This window comes from Channa argus, chromosome 2 (assembly GCF_033026475.1).
Source record: "Channa argus isolate prfri chromosome 2, Channa argus male v1.0, whole genome shotgun sequence".
Classification (NCBI taxonomy): Eukaryota; Metazoa; Chordata; class Actinopteri; order Anabantiformes; family Channidae; genus Channa; species Channa argus.
Window position 1 is genome coordinate 18,662,204 of NC_090198.1, and position 21,455 is coordinate 18,683,658.

The 21,455-nt window shown below is 38.1% G+C and overlaps 1 protein-coding gene across 5 annotated transcripts; it reads right to left on the minus strand.

The window, feature by feature from the left end:
* Positions 1 to 1,183: 1,183 nt before the first annotated feature.
* On the minus strand, positions 1,184 to 18,346 carry tdrd3 (tudor domain containing 3). Of its 5 annotated transcripts, none has more exons than XM_067496136.1 (15): positions 18,133 to 18,346; positions 17,308 to 17,392; positions 15,273 to 15,338; positions 14,705 to 14,865; positions 13,463 to 13,604; positions 13,241 to 13,312; positions 10,972 to 11,121; positions 10,269 to 10,421; positions 9,978 to 10,022; positions 9,658 to 9,835; positions 8,824 to 8,949; positions 7,294 to 8,234; positions 6,741 to 6,866; positions 6,439 to 6,578; positions 1,184 to 3,096 (listed from the first exon to the last, which is right to left on the minus strand). In XM_067496136.1, the coding sequence occupies exons 1-14, from the start codon at positions 18,168 to 18,170 to the stop codon at positions 6,462 to 6,464; spliced, it is 2,400 nt and encodes a 799-aa protein (XP_067352237.1). In that variant the 5' UTR covers positions 18,171 to 18,346; the 3' UTR covers positions 1,184 to 3,096; positions 6,439 to 6,461. The 5 variants fall into 5 exon arrangements, with proteins under 5 accessions (XP_067352237.1, XP_067352240.1, XP_067352236.1 ...); XM_067496135.1 differs by lacking the exon at positions 1,184 to 3,096 and adding an exon at positions 5,677 to 6,015; XM_067496139.1 differs by lacking the exon at positions 6,439 to 6,578.
* Positions 18,347 to 21,455: the final 3,109 nt, after the last annotated feature.

The following is a 21,455-nucleotide window of genomic DNA, read 5'->3' on the forward strand; positions in this document are numbered from 1 at the left end:
GGATGGATGAAAACAAGCAGCACCATTGCAGTTTTTGTGCCTGCAGATACAGTTTTGTCAATTACAACTGGTTTCACAGTCCACTTTAACAAAGGAGAAAACACATTCAATATCTTGATGACCACAAGAGAAGTAGTTCTGTTTTGGGAACACTTCAGCAAAACACACAGATGACATAATGAAAATATGAGCCTTCAGTTTTATTTGTAAGTAGCAATCAAATACAACAAAAACAGAAGCAGCTACACTAGCTGAACACAATACCATTCCTTTCTCAAGTGGCATGTAGCCATTAGGTGCAACTGGACAGGGTCTATAAAAGTGACTGAGAGGTGCTTTACTCCATGTTTGCTTTGGTGCGTATACCCATATGTGGTAACAGCAAAGATCAATACCCAGCGACTGATTCATCCGTCACCCTTAGTCCATACTGTCTTTGGCCAAAATTACTGGCCCCATTTGACCATTATATTGTCATGTGTTATGAGTAACACAAGGGGTGCTTGGCAACAAATGTTGGCACGATGTTTGAGGAATGACTCATGTATGTCATGGTCTGCTGCACAATGAAAACAGCCATTACAACTGACAAGCAGCACCTATCGTGCTCATTAAGTGTTGAACCTCTCAACTGTAGTTCAAGTAATAACACTGAAGGTTGAAACTCAGCCACGCTTTATTCGTAGCAAGTATTATTGCATGGATGTGTCAGGTTGCTTTATTAAATGAGCATTGTGATATGATCGCAATAAATTATGATATTGTCTTTTGTGGGCGTTGGAACTCTGTAACATTTGGGGAATACAACGCTCTGCAGCAAGGTGTTGGATTGGTTAGCGCTGCCAGCTCACAGTCAGAAAGTTCCCGGTTTGAATCCCAGTTGTCCGCAGCCTTTTTTGTGGAGTTTGCATGTTCTTTCTGTGCTTGCATGGGTACTTCAGTTTCCTCCCACAGTCCAAAGACTTGCATGTTCGGTTAATTGGTGACTCTAAATTGCTCATAAGTTTGAATGTAAGTGTGAATGGTTGTCTATCTATGTATGTCTCTCTGTGTAGGTCCTGAGATAGACTGGTGAGCTGTCCAGGAAATATCCTGTCTGCCCCATTGACAGCTGGGATAGGCTCCAGCCTCCCACAACCCTGAACAGGGTAAGTAATTACAGATAATGGATGGATATTCAACTTTTCATTAACGTACATATCTAATCAGCCAATACCATGGCAAAAGGATGTGGTGCATCAGAACGGGGAAGAACGGTTATTTAAGTGACTTTGAGTGTGCATAATGTCAAATGGGCTGGTATTTGAGGATTATTCGAGGAATTGCATGAGTTCACCAAAGTTGGATAATAAAAGATGTAATTTGTCTATTTTCAGCAGGATAATGCATCATGTCACAAAGATCATCTTTGGTTACTTGAACATGACAATTCACAGTTCACTGTACTCAAATGGTTGCTTCACTCACCAGACCTCAGTCCAATAGAGCATCTTTGGGATGTGGTGGAAGACAGATCTGCAACATATATGTGCAGCATGGCAATTTAGCAGAAACTGAAAAGTGCTATCATGTCCAAAATAAAATGTCTAAAGAATGTTTCCAGCACCTTGTTTAATCTGTGCCAACAGAATTAAGGCAGTTGGGAAGACAAAAGTGGATCCACCCAGGTACCTAATAAAGTGGTCAGTGAATGTATAAAGTCATGAGCTAACATGTAGTGTTCTGACTTAACTACCTCACACCCCAGTTCAGTCTTAACAGTAACATTATCAGTTCTGAGTCAGCTTTTATGATCTGTTTTTAAAAAGGGAGAGTGGAAAGGGTGAAAAATACTTGTGATAAAACTGACGACCATGTGAATCTGCTACATACACCGATCAGCCACAAGGCAATTTAATGCAATCCAATACAGCAGCTCTGCCATGAATTCGACTTTACAAGGTTGTAATTTTTCAGTTTTCAGGTTGAAACTGTCAGAAAGGTGATAATTCTACTATGTGCTTATTATAGAGGTCATAGTGGGTAGTGGAGTCGTAATGGAGTGCGTTTAAAGAAGAGGTGCTTCTAATGTTTAGGCAACCATAATTAAAATTGATGAAGGGTGTATATTGTCACGGGGTGTATCATCCATAAACCATAAGACGATTCTATTCCTGAATTAATGTGCTGATACCTACAATTCTGCAATCAGTGATTTTTAATTAAAAAACAATAATGGAAACTCCATTTGCTTTAGTGAAACCATCAAACCCAACAGATGATTTAATAGGAAACTTCTCTCTGTTTTTGTATGTTAGTCGCACCACAGCCAGGAAAACATAATGTCAAAGCATGAGACATCATTTAGTGTTGTAGGGAGAAGGTTATTATGGGACTGAGTGTATACAGTTCAGTCAATGTAATTTTCAAGAGCACTCAAAAGTGCACGACTGGCAACCAGAATGTTAATCCCATTATGTACCACAGCTACAACCTGCTCACAACAACAAAAAATGCCTTTTTTTTTCATAGCCCGTAAAACACAGTCTATCAGGCTTAAAACCAAATTCAAATCAGATCCCGTCCCCACTCTGTGTCCAGCTACAGGGCGGTAGATTGTATGCAAAAGTTGGTAGTGTGCTCTCAACAACAGAGCTGTTAATATTTTAGCCATGTGAGTAAGTGCTAGGTTTTGCAAAACAAATAACATTTGCCTAGAGATCCCAGCGAATCATGAAGTGTCTTGTTTTACATGTTAATGGTAAAGCTACGCCAGATGGTAGTCTGAAATCCTTTAAAGTAGAAACGTGAATGTTCTTCCATTCATTCAAAAAGTAATATTGTATATAGTAGGTGTCACAGCACAGAAACTAAAAAGTGTCAGAAAACAATACATAGTGTGTTAAACTGTAATTTCACAGGCTGAAATGGCTTAATGACAGGTGAACCTGATACATCCAATTCAAAAGCCCCTTCTTATTAAGCTAGTGCACTAAAATTCATTCCAGCAGCCCTCTGTCTCTCTGTTTCACCATCTTCTAAATATGGTGACAAGGAAATGTTCTCTCAGCCGAGTTGCTTTCGTGTAACCTCCTTTCTGGTGTCCTTTTTCCCCATCTATGAGAAGGAAAGAAAGGATTGAGTTGTTGAGGCCAGTGTAGAAATTATGTAAGAAAGGAGGCATTAAACGGGATCACAGGGTTCAGATGTCACTACCACAAAGGCACCATGGTAGAGAGATGGAGGGTGAGGGGTCAGGTAAGTACTAAGACAATGACCAACAGCTGTGAATGGGGATACATGGAGAGGCAGGCAGGCAGGTGGGAACTGAAAGGGTAGAGCAAAGGGGATGTTCGTGTGGGAAAGTAGGTAGTTCCCTCTCGAGGACAGAAAAGCATTCCTCCTGTTGGTGAAGGTTATCAGGTTACAGGTCCAGAAAGGCTTGGAAAGGAACAAACCAGCTTTTTTTTTTTTTTTATCAGTGTTTCAGAAATAGTAATAAGTAATACTTTTTAACCAGTGGACTGGTTGCAGGACTATGAGTTAGTTGGTCCACCATTCTGTTGGTTTTGGACCCAAACTTTGGTCAAGACCGATCTTTGCAAATAACTGGATAAATTGGCTAAAACTTATATACAAGGTTTGAAAGTTCAAAACTTAGTGGGTTGTTTGACCAACAAAGTTGCTACCGACATTCACATCCCACTCAAATTAATAGTAAATACATAATTAATTATGCCTACATTTAAGTACCAGGAGCAAAACTCTTCATGCAGTGTGAATGTGATATTATTGGATTCTTTATTAATGCCTTAATGCATTTTTCACTTTAATGTTGCAGTTAGTAATGGTGGATCTAATTATATTTATCTTATACAATGTTTTTATGATTAGTGATTTTACATTTAATAATCGCAAGATGAATTACTATGCTGCCAGGTAACTTATGAATTCCACACTAGGGATCAATGAAGTGTTCAGATTCAAAATAACAGGCTAACTAGTAATTACAGTGATCAAATTATTGTAGTAGAGTGAACAGAGTATATTTGCCTCTGAAGAGGAGTCAATGCAATAAGTAACAGAAAGTGAAAATGCAAAAATTAGAGATTAATTAAAATTGTACTTAAATACAGTACTAAAGCAAATGTAAGAATTTTTTTTTTCAACTCCGTATTTTATTCCATTTATTATGGCACATAAATTAATAAGTTGGACAAGATGATGTATATGCTTCTTGTCGTCATTGCAGAAAAACTTCAAAATAAAAGAGCAACACCACTACATAACCTTGTAATTTAATAAACTCTTACCTTGTAAGAGTAAATATTATCATAGTCAAGGGTAAAACAGTCCTTAGATATGTTTTTGTTTTGTTTTTTTACTGTAAGAAGGCCACGCTTGTTGAATATGCACCCATCACCCTCCATAATAGAAAACCTAAACCTTTGTATGGGAAAAACCTGCCAGGTCCAAACATTAAAGGAGCGAGTTGCCGCCTCAATACATTTCACTCCCATCCTTTCATATAAAATCCAATCATAACTGACTATAGCTTGCAGAATAATAGATAACTGAGATCACATCTAACAAGAGGCTATGCCCGTCACAGAAAAACACACAGTATTTCAAGCTTTAGAATTAGTCTGTTCAGCATCAACAGCATTGCTTCACTTCTACAGCAACTTGCTAACCCAAGCTAACCCAAACCCAACACTTTCTTCATGAGGAACAAAGCAGTAGGTTACAATATGGTCGAGGTTATATTGGATCAGCAATTTCTAAATGTGATTTTATAAAGACCACAGGTGATGTAGCAAGTTATCCACCCTGAAAACTGTGAAAGCTAAGTTTCCAGTATTGTGGATTGACAATTAGATAAACAAGTGCCAAGTGAGGATTTTTTGATTGTCTCATATCAGTCTTGTGTGACATTTCATGGCGCTAAGAGAAAAGATTTTATACAAAAATACAGTAGTTTAATTCTTCCAAATAAAATAAAAATTTGTTCTGATTAAAAATCAATCACTTATGGTTATCTGGTAGTCTATTGCCAAGAACACTTTCAAGAGCTGCGCTTTCAGTTCCTCCCTAACGGATAGGTTTCCATATTACCAGCCGTTAATTATTCATCTTTGCTCGCTTGGCGCCTCAGTTGGAAAATAAAGCAAATCCTTTGGACCAGTGTTACAGAATAGCAAAACGACCTCCCTGCTGAACCCTGGCGTATTGTCTGTTTGTCTCCTCCAGTTGGTAACAGTGAAATTTAAGCTGAGGTGGAGATTACTTCTTGATGTGCAAAAAAACTTGTCTCTCACACAGCACATGTCCATACACGGCCAACACAGTGGTGCATGTGCAATGCTTGAAGAGCTAGTTACAGTCCCTTTTGTAATGTGCAAAATGATATCTCTGCAGTGTAACCATCTCTATTACAGGGGGAAAAGATTGTCTTACCCTTTGGATTTGCTTCAGAGAGCACAACAAACGGGCCTGAGCTGCTTCTATGGACTTGAACTGCCTATGCCCGTGCACATAAGACTAAATGACAGACAAGTATTAGCAAATTTGGTAGCCGATTTAAAATCAGAATGTCGTCAGTTGATATGAACTCTTCTTGACTTTGTGATAAACAAGCACTAACTGAAAATCACAACTACTGCTGTGAGATTAAGAATGAAACCAAGGACCCCTGAGTGTTTTTTTCTGCTCTCCATTAGTTTATTCATCATCTGAGTTAGATAATAAATATAAAACACATTAAAACAGCAAATCCACTACATACTACGATAACCTTTTTAGTACATCCATTTAAAATCTTCACAACATATACAGTAGACATGTCCTTAACAAAAACAACATGAGATCGTGTCAGTTTTTCCTTTATTTTTACTTTTGCATGATTTCCAAGCCCTTTGAAAGGTTCTGCATGCCCTGAAAATGTGGACATTTATAAATTCAGGAAGCACTCTGGATTGTTGCAGAAAGTGGCATAATCTCTGTCGTGGAAAGATGCGGGACAAGCGCACTGACTGACTGAGAAAAAGAAAAAAGAAAAAATAAATATGCAAAACTTAATCCTTTTTTGGGTTACACACCCTAGAAAGAGATCACAACGGCTCAGACCATTCAACACAATGTAGTGCACCAGCAGCAGCAGTGAATGCTGAAATTTTATAAAGTCAATTTCTTCATAAATCTGAATTTGATCATGAGCTCTTGTCGGCAGCGGTTTCCAAGATGTATTATAAACAGGTAAAATTCAACAGACAAGATAACAACTAACTTATGTAGGCCGTATACTTTGATATGGTTATTGTATAATTCAAAACTCTATATTCCATACAGAATAGGAGGAGATATTGTATACACACTTATGATTGATGTTTAATTATTAAGTGGAAAATTTCTCTCTTTCTTTCTTTCTTTCTTTCTTTCTTTATTGATTCATTTATTTACCTGCCAATGTAAAAGCAGACACATCAATCTCGTGCCCTGGGTGGCTGATAATACTGTTGTGTGGGTCTAGTGCGTCTAGGCTGCCCATCTCCCCCACGGCGAAACTCTAGTGAACTGTCATAGTAACCATCGTCTTCCTCCTGCCGTTGTACATTTGATATGGTTGTCATATTACTCTGAGTAATCAAATTAGATGCCATTCATATTTTACCAACTTTCCTGATCCCACTTGAATATAAATTAATTTGTTCCTAGCACTTTATCAAACCATTCAGATCTAATAAAGATCTCTTTCACCTTACCAATACATCAGCTGCAACAGGTTTGATGTTATGCAGCAAGACCTCTTCACAGTTCCCATAATCACTGAATACAACCACAGCCGTGGATCCTGATGGATGCACAGCATCAATTCTGGCATGGTAGAACTACACACAAACACACACAAACACACACAGAAAGAAAAGTAATTATTTAAATACAAACATTTGAACATGTCAAGACTAAACACATTAATGTCAATTAATCCCAACATGACAAACAAATGTAAGACACTGTCAAAGCTGTGACTGAGGGAAAATTATTTGGATTTTTTTTTGTCCTCAGACAAAAAAACAAAACAAAAAAAAAACACACATTTGTTTTTGTTTTTTTCAGAATCCGGCAGTGTCTGTCAATAATGTGTCACACATTTGTGTCTCAGCTGTCCACCTCTTTAATACATGTCACATTATTAGGTAATTTGTGTAATTGGTTTTTGTTGCAGTGAAGTTCCTACATTTTTGGAGTAAGTTGGATGTAAATATATTTCAACAATGATTAAGTATGTCTCTGTTAACCAATAGAATGACTTACCTTGCTGTCCTCCCAGTACAGCGCCAGGCACTGGTCACCTGGTTTCCAAGTGTGATTCACAATATGACTTTTTTCTGATCCTCGAGGACCTTGACCTTTGACTTGTCCTGACCTTCTTTTAGGTCCAGGGTTATTAGCAGTGTTTTTCTTAGGTGGCAACTCCCTGCTGGGGGGACAAGATAAGTTTGTTGGCTTGATTGGGCCAGTTCTTTTGTATTCCATATCTCCATTTTGGAAATGAGAAAGATCCCCTGTCCTGACTTGAGAATCATGCGATAACCCTTCCTGGGACACAGCTGAGCCTCCACCTCTAGCGTTTGGAGGCCCACTATTCCTTTGTCGGTCATGAGGGTCCAAGTTCGGCTGATCAGATTTCCCCTTCCTCCTGCTGTTGTTGGGTTCTTCAATTCTGTCTGTACGTTTAGGATTTCCTCTTCCATCTAGTTCATTTCCTGCAGAACTAGTCAGTTTAGATGTTGGTACACTGTCTTTTGCACCTCTTCTGTGATGGGGTCCAGCCATGTTCACACCGTCTCCATTTCTGGATCGCTGGTGATAAGAGCCACTAAACTCCATCTGCTGCTGAGGTTCTTTTGAACGTGAAAAAGTAGTTGTAGAGGAAGAAGGAAAAAGCTGCTCATCTCGCATCTCTCTCCTGTCATTTTGTAATCTATCTGATGCTCCTCGTGACCATCTCTCCTGGCCCTTCCATTGCTGGGTTTGAGCTGAAGTTTGGGAGGTTGTACAGTTAGAAAGAGGTTCCTGACCAGGCTTAGGAAAATCAGTTTCCCTGTGGAAGCGAGGTGGTCTGTCATTTCTTTGTTGCTTATGGTCACTATGTGAGGAGAACTTGGTCTGAGACGTGTCTTTCGAGTAATAGTCAGAGTTGGAGAAATTTGCTTTACTCTCATAATGTTTTTGAGATGTCTGGCTCTTTGCCTCTGTGAAGACACCAAAAAGAACAAAGTAATCAAAAGCTATAGCAAAACAGTGACATAAATATTACCATACTATTAGAATATTACATACTCAAATGACCACATTAAGGTGCGATACAAGACTGTTATTTACCGAAAAACAAAATAAAAATTCTTAAGAGAACAGTAGTAAATAAGTGACCATGACATCACTAATGGAACAACCAAACCATAACATATTTAGTCAACCTGAAACATATTCAAATATTTATGCACATACAAAGTTTATTCACACATACAACTACAGCCCGGTTCTGCACTGGCCTTCCACTCCATAACGGATTTCAGGAATGTACAGAATATGCCTTAATCCCAGCTAGCCATCTCCCTAAAACCTATCTTGATTCTGTCCATGTTGACCTACTATCAAACTGTAAATTTTTACAAAAGAACCTGACTGAAAAGGGTATCAAAACAGTAACGATGTTTAAAACAGGAAATGTGTTTTCTTGCTAAAAATATATTTAGTATAAAGTGGCTATGTTTGATGGTTATGGAGCTAGAAAGGCAGAATAACTGAGGCAGAGAATGAAATCAGGACCAGCTCACCCACCATCAATGGAGAAAACTCCCATCTTGGATTCCAGAAAGTCAAACAGAGTGCTTGGTCCAGATGGCCTTCCCCCTGCTCCCTCCTCCTCATCTTCATTTCTGGATCTGCCTCTTCCTTTTCCTCTGGCTAAAAAAAAAGAATAAAAAAAAATAAAATAATAATAAAAAAAAAAACTAAAAACAAAACATATGTAGACTTTTTTTTGAAGAAGCTGCTTGGATAAGTAGCCATAACCAAAAAGAAAGTAGTCCAGTTGACATGATCTTTGACCAATTTTTGAAATTAATAAATAGAACTACATATTTGAATGTGTACAGCATCTACATTTAAAATACATACACAAAATATAATACCAAGGTTCTCCAGGTCTGGGTATGTGTATATTTTTGAGTATGTTTATTTTAAACCTAAACACACCTGATTCAGGCAATTGGTGTTTGTGCTCAATGTGAGTAGTAATATAGGAACAGATTTAAAAGCAGTCCCTGTTCTCAGCTGTTATACCACAGGATGAAAAGCCAGAAGGTACTTCAGAATGATGGAACAAGTTCTAAGTTGCTGCAAGCTGATTTTCAGTACTGAAATAAATATAAAAGAATGACTGCAGGTAAAGTGGGGTATCAATCTGAAAAAAGTCAGCAGTAAAGTGTGTGGACAATTTGTAGTAAATGGACTAAAACAAGCAAAACACCCATTGTGAATCTTTAACTGGGCTCTAGGTGATTTTCACTGCATTTAAAATGACCTCCACATCACACCAACCATCTCAGTCTTACTTTGCAGAAACGTAATTCTTTTCAGGAACAAAAGCCAGCAGTGGGTGTGTGAGTGTACCTTTGGGTTGAGGCTTGTTAGATTCAGCAACCACAGAGCCAGGTCTTCCACCACAAGATCCAGTCAGTAGGCTGTTTAATGCCACTTCAAGGTTGTTGTTATTATCCATCAGAGCCTGCCGAGCAGCCTCCCTGTTAAAGCCCATCTCCATGATGTCTCTCAGTGAACGTTCATCCACCTACATGCATTACATAATGAGATGAAGCACAAATAAAAAGGACATGGTTACAGTTCTTTGGTAAGACACAGAAGTAAGGTTTAGTGTGACAAAGAAAGACAAACTTGGTGAAAAGTGGATAAAAAAAAAAAGACAAAATAACCTCAATTCTCAAGCCAACCACTGTCCTGTTCCATTGTAGTTCAGCCTAGGAGCAGACGGGTTGCAATACAAAGCTAAATAAATGAGCTTAATTGAAAAACATGACCAGACCTCCAGTGAATTTCAATTTCACTGCCTCGCCAAGTCTATGAGCCTTGAAGTAAGATGCAAAACAAGTGCTAACCTTTAATTGTTTTGTTACAGGAAATGGAAGGTTCAGTAATGTAAAATAAAACCAACTCTTCGACACATGCCTAAACTGTCACGCAGGTTTTGACCAAGTTTGCCTCACCAGCTCTCGGTAGTTTCCATCTTGTCTGCTTTCATTTCTTTCAACCCTGTCTTCTCGTCTCCTCTGATGGTACGAGTCTCGACTTCGATAGGAGGAAGCAGCACTGGATAAATTGCTGCCTGCATTTCCTCCTCCGCCAAACGTGCGGGGACCCTGACAAGGAAAAACCACAGGATCAATAGAGCTGCAGGATTGGACAAAATAATAAAGCTAAAAGAAAGAAGCCGCACTTTGTATTGAAAATGTAAATGTGATTTTCAGGTTACTTAAATGTCAAAAGCAATGCAGGTTTAACTGAGCAGCATGTATATTTAATAGAGGCCGAATTAAATAATTTGTGTAAAAAGAGAAACTATGCTAAGTGGCAAAAAAGTGGTTATAGGTGCAGATTCAATTGGAATATTACAAAATATGTAGCCTAAGACAATTATAAATTAACAAGCCACAACTTTAATACTAGCAGATTTTGTAAATGTTGTGGTGGACGGGGACAGTGATCCACTGTGTTACGGCAACTGTCAAACACTGCCATCATTATTCACATGCGGAACCGTTTGATACACCGTTACAGTAACAAGGACTGAGATTATAATACACAATATACTGAGGAACACCTCTAAAAATTGTGAAAATAAAAAATGCAACACAAAAGGTATCCTGCAGTATCCAAGAAATGCACAGAGCCATAATAAATGCTAGATACCTCTTTGGTCTTGGCCACCTCAGCGATAGCTGCTGTCCGCTGCTTTTCAAACTCATCATTCTCATCAGGACTTTTGACAACACTGTGAGTCGGGAGAGTCTTCCTCTGGTCAAGTTCCCTGGTGTCCATTTCATCCTTCCTTGCACATTTCTACAGGCAGCAAAAACAAGAGAAAGAGCATGTTTTCAAAGATCCTCCTCAATCATGCATAAATCCATAAGAAAAGAATCGATGAACTATACAGTGTCAGTAGGAATTACATTACAATTTTAACAAAGTTACCAGTAGTGTTTGAATTATACTTTTTTTTGTTGTAGTTGTATGCAACCAAAATCCCAGGGCAACATCCAAGCTTAGACTAAATGTTTCGTAATATTGTTTCGTAAAAATATCCACTCTAAGAATGAGATGGAAATATTACACTTTATATACCTGTTGCACGAGTTTAGAAAGTTATGATTCATTCAGAAAAGTCAGCAACTGACTGGAGCAATGACCTATGCCTAAGAACAGGTTCACCATTTTTTGTTTCATTTGCAATCTCAGTATGGCAGGTGATCTACATGGTTAGAAAACATTAGGTGACATAACTGAAGAGAAGGAAAGTGTGTAACTGATAACAAGAATGAACTAATGACCTGTTTGGCAGGAAGGGTAATTAAGGCGAAGGGGGGCCATGATAAGTGTGCAGAAGTGAGAAACTTGTTAATGACTCAATAGCAATGACATGCCAAATGTATTCTGTATCAAGAGCTTATTTCACCCCAATTACAACAAAAATACATTATCCTAAATATTCCTGGCAGTACCTAGATGGGCAGATCTCCATTACTGTCTGCTTCTATTTGAATTTACAGCGAGGAAACACATTTTTACTCATATTCTTAATATTCATGTTTTCTTTTACTTATATATTTTAGGGACATTTCAACAGCAATGTCTCTTCCCAGAAACCTTGTCCCTGTTACTTCACAGACTTGCTGACAATTTTTCATAGCAGGTAGTGAGGAATGACAAAAAATGTGGTGCTTCCTTTTAGTCTCCTCATGTCTACCTTATACACTATACTAGTGAAAATCTTATGGACTTTTTAGGCAAGTAATTGTATTTCCTGATGAGCCTTAAATTCAAACTCTTTTGAGGAAAGAAAATCCTGGACTTATCTCACATTTGAAAACATTCTTGCTGTGAAGCATGAAGGTCGCGGCTCATGGGAAATAGCTTCTAAGGAGCAGGAACTGGGAGAACTGGAACGGATTGACTGATTGAACATTAAGCCAAGGAAAATGCAGGCACAGATTTTAAGGGAATCTGCTTCAGAGTGCTAATTACTTTGGAAGAGGGTAATATTTATGTTTAACAACCCTAAGCAGACATCAAATCAACACTAAGGCCTGGAATAACCTGGCAATAGAATTATAGTTACTCTGAGAATCCAGAGAATGTTTAATGATACTTCCAAAATGCTCCTAATTCAGCTTTACAAAGCTCAAGCATATCTGAAATGAAAAGTGGGTGAAAATTCAAATTTCCAAGTGTTGAGCCGATATGGATGTTTGCCAATCTTAAGCTGTGATCCCTGCCAAGAGAGTACTGACTCCCTAGCTAAGTAGTTTTTAAACGAGAAATTACTTTATTCAATTTCTATAGATAGTTGTGATGTGGGAAATCATAAAATGTGGATTATTTTCATGTCTAATACTTTAAATTCCAAAAGACAACGTGATGAATGTGTATATTTGGAGCATGCTCATTTTTGACGAGTCATTTTAAAAGACAAAACATTGGCATGAAAAGGGACATCAATCCCCACTGGAGCCTTAGCTTATCCCTCCCCATCTACTACTCTCCTTTCGGCTTATCCCGTGAGTTCGGGGTCGCCACAGCAGATCATTGTCCCCATGTTGATTTGGCACAGTTTTTACGCCGGATGCCCTTCCTGACGCAACCCTCCCCAATTTCTACCGGGCTTGGACCGGCACTGCATCGCTGGGGAGGGGGAATGGGCAGGGACACTTCGACATATAGCCAGGGCCAGGGATTGAACCACTCACCCTGTGGTCCTTAAGCAACTGCCTTTACCAACTGAGCTATAGCCGCCCCAGCTTATCCCTCCCCATGCATTTGTGAAATTTCTATTATCATTGCAAAGATCTTTTTATAAACTTATTATTCTGGTGGTATTTTTTGTAAATTATTTTATATTGCTGATACTCATTTTTGTTTTCTTCGAAAGTGTACGCTATATACAAGTATTATTTTGCCTCACCTGACCGAAGGGCACAAAGGGGGGAGGTCCACCTTCTGCTCCAATGTTACTCCTGCTGTGTTTAGCCAGACTCTGCAAGTTTAATGGCAGAGGGACTTTAATTTTAAAAGACAGTTCTAGCAAATGTGATCAAACTGGTCAGGTCATGCAAATTTTAAATAATTTACAACATATTAATATATTTTTTTTGCAAAAACAATCATTACAAGTTTCAACTCTCACCCTTTGTAGTTCCCATTTCTCTACCATGTGATCAACCTCTCCCCCAAGAACAGAGATCTTAGAGTCATCAAGCACTAAAAGGCCATTTTTAACCTGGACGGTACCAAGGAGCTTTACCTTTGTCCCAGGAGGGGTATTAAGACTGAAAAACAAACAAAAAACCATAAAAAACTGTAGTTATAAAAGGATACTTCATATATTCATGTATAATAAATGGGTAATATTAAAATACATCCTAAGGTTTAAGACATTATAACTCCATATACCAAGCCCCACAACCAATTGCCTTATCTATGCCACTTTATAAATGACATGGCGCAGTGCCAGGGGATGGGTGGCAAAGCTGGGAGAGACTATTAATAATCCCAGCTGCTCACCCATCCTCATGGAAAATTAAAAGCCCCTCTATCTCATCAGGTCTGATAAGGCCTCTGCCTCTCTCATTAGGAAAGCACAGGGACTTAGAGGGATTTCCAGCTACTGATGCCGGATGCCAAAGCAACAATCAGGGATTTCACTCCAAACCTCTGGGATAGATGTTGTTCTCATGATAGTGGCCAATGCAGAAGCGAAGCACTCTCTATTCTCAATTCAATCATGTACAAGCACAAACAGACCCAATCACTCTCTGATCAATGTTGCTACTTAAAGCTTCATTTTCACTCCTCTATATCACTGTCTCATACACTGAACAGTCCTGTAATCCATTTCAGCCTTCTTTGGCGCTCACTTACGGCCTCACGCACACTAAAGCAGACACTTTCATAAGAAACACTGACCACCGCTGTTGGCAGCCAGCCTGTGTGTGCCGCTCATAAAGAGGGGATTTGTTCTGTTCGCTCCTCTCTTCCCATCAGGAAGTCAAGGCCCACATTCTGGCCACTCCACCTGTACAGACTGGCTAGTCACCATGGCAGCAGTCACCAAGGCCACCGTTGCTGGGATGGAGATGTAATTAAGGCTGGGAATTGTTAGATCAGCTGCCACCACGTGGAAATTGCAGATAAAAGGGAAATTAAGTAGCGGGGTGAGAGTGTTGACGAGAAGGTGAAGGATGCGTGAATTTGCTTTGAATGTGTGGCAAACTGGCATTAGAAAAGCTTCAATAAATACATTTTTGAACAGTAATTACTGCAAGTATTCTATGATAAACAAAACTTCTCAGACAAATACAATACATCAATATCCAGTGATTTTAACTAAGCATATTCCATAATGTAACAAAATATGTTACAAAGGTACCTGATCTTAGACAGGTGTTTAAATTCCAATCCAACACAGCTGGTATGCCCATCTGTCATCTGTAGGCGCAGCATTCTCGGCGCACTCTGGGACTCTTCATGGTCTTTAGGAGCTGAGACGTTCCTCACCTTCTGCACCTGGAGAACACATGGACCCTCCAACTGGCCATGTGCAAAAGACAACAAATGCACGTTGGCTTCAAAAGCAAAACAGAAGCATGAGGGGTATATGACAACAGTAAAGTTAGGGCAAAAACTAAGACGTTTTATTTTTAGGATACTTTATTTCTGTAGCCAGAAATGTGTAAAATGTGAGGAACATGGGTTAAGCTCACGTACAATTACACATTTAATTCTTTGACAACAAGTTTTCTCTCCAGTTGCTAAACTCTAGTTTCACAGCTAAAAAAGCAGTTCCTGGGTCCTTGTTTGTTAGTGTGTTAGGACCATCTAGTGGTGCTCTTAAGAAGTGCATTTGAGATGGTCCATGGCACAGATTCCTATTTCCATAATGTCTTTCCATAAATGTAATACTGAATTGACCACTTGAGAATAAAAGTGCTACTTACCTTCTCAGTTTTTCCACTATTGATATCAGATGGTAAAAATTTTCTCCCAATAGGCCGAAGATCACTCTGCAAAGATAATAGTTCTTAATTATAAGAAACCACTTAACGCATAGTCAGACTTAAACATAGTCATTAACAATAGTCATAATGAAATTAAAAAATGCAACAGGAACTAAAAATCTGTCTAATGCTATTCATTCCTCATAAAGGATGGGCCTTTTCACTTGTAACCACAGTCCCACAAAGGGACATCATGGCGCCAATCAACAGCAGCAACGTTACCTTAGCTGTGTACTATAAGGCAAATTTGCAGTATCATACAGTATAATTTATTAAGGGATTACATAAGATGTAATTTTTATTTATATAGTTTGCTCAGAACAATCAAATTCAATATGTAACAGTCATATCTGCAAACAATCTTATTGGGTTTTCTATTTTAATTTATATTGTTTAAATATAGTGAAATTAAAATTAATCTGTTTCATATGTACTTGTAACCAAAATAATAATTAACCTTTTACAACATTTTCCCATAGTGCAACCATCTCTTGGGCTTTTTTTGGCTGCTTTAAGGCACAAATTACAGATAGTTTAGTCACACATTATGTTTACAATTCTGCCTTACTGCAGCTGAATCTTTAAATTGAGTTATTTTAATTCCCCAGTCAAAGTTAAAAAAGTAGTAATTTCTTTAAATATTAAACTATTTCAAAAAGCTAACTTTCAGTGTAACAGCATGGACAAAGTGGGAATATCATTGTTATCAAAGCAGCAATTCCTGGCTTATTTTATAGTTTAAACATTATTATTATAACATGATCATTTTTTTAAGCACAAGCTCTAGCACAAAGGTACTACTTCCTGGGTTAACTAGGTATACAGTAGTAACTACAAGCATAAACTAAGGTCTTTTGGCAGCCTCCTGACCAAAACCTAAAAGGTTGTGGCTTTCTGCAGTAAATACACATTATTCTGCACTAATTAAAATTGTCTTATGTTTACTCTTTTTAAAATCACTTCAGAAACTAATTTGAATATATTGTTGGTTTATTACAGTTTTTCATGTTTGTGAACAGTCTACTCTCCCTTTTAAATTGTCTGCTTATATAATGCTTTTATTCAAAGTGCATTACAATGTTGCTTCACATTCACCAATTTATTTTTCACCAGACCAGAAGATCTTGTTCTGCATTCTCAAAGTCCTGTCAGTGTCAACTGTCAAATTCTAAGAGGGCTGTCGTATGTGTTTTACTCAAAGTGGTTTCCTTATAGCCACTCTACCATCAAGGTCTTACTGGTGAAGTGCTGCTGAGATGGTCACCCTTCTGGCAGGTCCTTCCCTCTCAACAGGTGACTTTAGTTCTCTGTGTGAGTGACTGTGCATTTTGGTCACATCTCTGACTCAGGCCCTCTTTGCCATTTACCCAGTTTGGCCAGATGGTAAACTCTAGCAGGAGCTCTGGTTTCAAACTACAAGTTTGGTTTGAAAACATCTTCTAGTTCACAATTACTTGTATAATGTTGCATTCACAGTGCTTATGGGAACAGTCAAAGCTTTAGAAATAATACAGCATTGCCCGGATCTATGTAACAGGGGCCTACAGACAGTTCCGTATTTTGGTTTTTGTCATGATATGTAGCATAAATTGTGGAATCTTAAATACACAGGCATGTATCTTCCTTAACTAGGTCCAATTATTTCACTCATAGCAAGTTCTATCATCATATTTTATCAATTTAAAATTACATTTACAACACAATCATTTGTTCAGAAAGTGACAAGGTCTGAAGCAACTCTGTGTCAAAAATATTAAATGGTGACAAGATAATATACCCAGTTTAAAATGCCTCATGTTAAAATTTTTTAGTGGCACATGTTGTGGCAACAGACATCTAAAAAGTAATGCGCATCAAATGCATTATGACAACTTTTCCCCAACCAAGCAGTCCACAGTTCAAAGCAATTGTTGATAAGAGTTACAACACAGTGCTACAGATGTGTGTTTGTAAAAGTTGCAAAAGTAAAACTTACATCAAGTGCAATACGGATAATGTCACTGTGTGTTATGTTCTCAGCAGATCCTTTCAGTTCTGCTATGCCTTCATCACTGAGGTACCTGTTGGTAGAGATTGCGAATAGTAGGTGAACATGCCCAACCACAACGTTAATAAAACAGTCATCCACTGCTGGCACTTATATCAGTAGGCAGTTTTATGACTCAAACACAATTTCATTCATTTCTAAATGTAACAATGTTGTAATGATATTAAAGTGTAACTTTCTTGAATAGTTTAATAAATAATTATAAATTAGTTTCACCACGGGAAAAGATATAATTATGTATTTTTAATGCTATATTTTAATCTTGGGGGGAGGGGGGCACATTCATGCCCCCACTTTAAACACTGAATATCAGAAGAATTAATAAATGGCTCACAATGTCGAGAGTGCATTTGCACACTGCTATTTATTGGATTATTTTACTACTAATCGTACTTCAGGTATCTCTGCCCCCTGCTGCAAGTAGCATTATAGTTGTTAAACGAATAAACCCAACTGTGGCGGCAGCAATTTGCGATTTGTAGCTGGCATATTAGCTAGCTAACGTGTTGCTAACTTAGCTGCATGGTTAGCCTGAATTCGGCGTTAGCCAAACGTTGCCACAATCTGCACAAGCTAAATTGCTCGAGGGTAATGTTACTTTGTAAATGCACGTGCTTTTACCAAGCTCTACTTCAAAAATATTAGAAGTTATGTCAGTGCTGTTGTTATTAGCCACCATCAAACGTTAGCTCCCTGGGACCTCACTAACTTAACGTTAGCTTGCACACCGATGTTAGCTGCCATGCTACCTACCAGCCCTCTTTGGTCAGTGAATCTGCCAAATCGGTCATTTCTCTTCAAACTGTAGATGTGTAAATAAAAACCCCAAAATATTTAGAGTGTGCGCACTCGAATGGCAATTATCTGACTCTCCAATACATATTCGTCCCTTCTCCTCCTTACAATGAAGCAGCTAGCTAATGTGAGACTTTACGCTTCGGACGTCATCAAGCGATTGCGTTCTAAAAGTACGAGTACCGAGAGGGTCAAAGCACACGGAGTTCTGGTTTTCGTTGTTTTATTTCTTATAGTGCAAAAGCGTAAAAATTTTTAATAAGACATAAAAAAAGAAAAAAAAGAAATAGACTACCGTGTTTCTATATGCGCGATTGGCACCTTTTTTCTAGACTGCCGCACAGTGTAAGTGAACAAGCTGTTATTTAAGATTCTATAAGTTAAACTTTGATTCGTGCCATTTTCCGTGTTACAGCAGAAGAAGATAATGTGCAAATTTACAGCAAGAATGTCAGAACAAGATTAAAAAACACAAGGTCAGTATGCAGTACAAATAAGTACATAATCAACAAGCAAACAGAGTCCTGATGTTACTGCACAGTGTTACAATCAGTATGAGGAGTGTATATTATAGTGTTGGTTCACTTGCAGGAGCTCTGGTTGTAAAGTCTGACACCAGCAGGGAGAAAAAACCTACGATATCGCTCCTTTAGGCACTTAGGATGTAACAGTCTGTCACTAAAGGTGCTGCTCAGAGATGTCACTGTGTCGTACATGGGGTGAGATTTGTTCTCCAGCAAGAACGATAGCTTGCTTACCACCCTCCTTTCTCCAGTCCAGTTTATTTTTTAGGTGAATACCCAGGTATTTGTAAGATTCCCCTCTCTCAATGTCCTTTCCTTGGATGTTCACCGGTGATGGTTAAGAGTGTGTGTGTGTGTGTGTGTGTTTGTGTATGCGGAAGTCCACCACCAGCTCTTTTCATTACATTGTCTTCATTCTGCATCTTAATTTGTAGCAGTTAGCATTTAATTAATTAGAATGGTTTCCATGCAATATTTTGCTAGAAATGGCTTCTGTCTTGGTATGAGACTATTTGTCTAAAACCACTGGCACCCAAAACACAGAGACAGGGGAAGCTAAAAGGAAATACATGCAGTGTGCAGAGTATGAACTGTAGGTTTTCCTAAATTACAGGCAAAATTGAATTTCTCATCCACCCCAAGTGGTGCTTAGCCCTGCAGAATTGTATTGTTTCACAATTTCAACATATAAATTTTGTGATACAGTTTTAAGTGAAACCACAAGATGGCAGTATGTGCACACAGAAACAGCCAACGTAACTGTCCTATTGAAGCTTTACTGTAAGGATAACGTCTCTTATTCTTTAATGAATCAGAAACAAGCAAAAACCCCTGTGTTTCATTGACCTTCTTGTCTCATGTTCTGGCAATATTAAAACTCTAAAGTCCAGATTTTTAATCTTAAATTATATTTCTTTAAAGCAAATTGTATTGTACTCATTACATACAACTTCAAATACTAAAAGAGGTTTTTACATAAAACATCCTTGCCAGGTCAGTTTACCAGCGTAAAACAAAAGATTTTAAAATTCTGTTCTGGCATCAGTGTTGTCTTGCAGTTTTTTATCCCTGTGGCAATTCTTTGACTGAATTGGAAGGGCAAGATCTCTCATTGAGTGAGATTAACAAGGCATAATGCTGGATGAAAAGTGGTAACACACTGCTGGCAGCTATGCAGACAGCCTTTCAGCAATGCAAGGAATGAAGGCTTTTAATAAAAATAGGTTTGTGAGGTTTAATTCAAAGAAAGTCAAATTTTATTTTGGTTTCACCCAATGGTGTCATTTGAGTTAAAAATGTGCCCTGAAAAAATAAAAACATGAAACAAATAAATGATATTTAAAATGTGTATGGCACATCTGCTGTCATACATTTATGTACTATGCTTTTGCAAATCACCATCCATATGTCAGTTTACATATGAATTAGAATATGTCCAAGCCCATTGGTTTTTTGCAGATTGACATATAATAGCAGATGCGTACTTATACCCAGTCGCTGCTCCACTTGTAAATGATGGCAAATTACTTGACTGAAATGACAGATGAAATCTGTGGCCTGTTGCCTGTTTGCCAAGTAGCCTGAAGGCTACTTGTTTGTGCCACAAACAATATTTTTCAAAAACTGTCACTCAAACCTACAACCAGCTGTTTTACTGTCAGTAAGTCACATGTCTAATAATAACTGAACTATAGTTCTAGGTTTTAAAAAGAATTAGCATTTCTAACAGTACAAAGGCAGTGTAAAGGTTAATTTTATCTATGGGCTTATTATCTTATTGCCATCACTGTATTATGTAAACTTAGATGTCCTCAAGAGAAAAAGTTACACAAGATTAAGCATAACTTCTAAATAACAATGTACAAAGAGCATCCACCAATAAAAACCTGGTTTTGTTCACACAATCAATATATTCTACCTATCACTCATGGGTTTCACCAGAGGCACAACTGTTTCATGGATGTACACCCCCCCACACCCCCACAAAAACATTGTAGCGTTATGTCTTAGGGGAAAAATCATGTTCAAGTAAAGCACATGACAAGGATCTGTTTCTGTTTGTTGCATCACATCACCTCATGGCTATTTTCATCAGACAAGGTATTTGGGATTTCTATTGTAGCTGTAGGCTTAAAGTAAAGAACTATACAGTCAGTGTAGGAGCCTGATAAAAAAAAATGCATAAATGACTATCAACCTATTTTCCATTTAAATGCATGAAAGCTTGTATGAGAAGACAGGGCAACTTGACAGTGTAGAATGGGGAAACAAGATAGAGAACTTGATTATACCTGACACCTAATACTAATCTGATTAAGGGACAGATGTTTCCTACTAATTATTACTTTGCCTCCCTGACATTGTGTGAAAGTGTATAGGTGTTACGTTTTGGCTTATTAACCACGCAACACCTAAATCTAAAGTTTCTCAGCCCTAAATCGGTGTAATACGTTTTAGGCATGAACTGACCTTTAGTAGCCATATGTTGAGGTCATGTATGAACTCTATTTACAGGTGTGTTTTGTTATTGTAAAATTAGGGTACTGTCATTTTTAATAACTCTTGCGTTTGGATTTGTCATACATGGTTACTTTTACTAAAATGTACCACACGTGTTAATCAACACTGTTCAATTATAACACTGCTGACGGTGCAGTTACTCTCGCGTACCTGACAAGTCACACAAATGGTACACTCATGCCACATAAACCATTCTATTTACGGGAGACCAAGGTTAATAAAACGAACGTCCCTTAT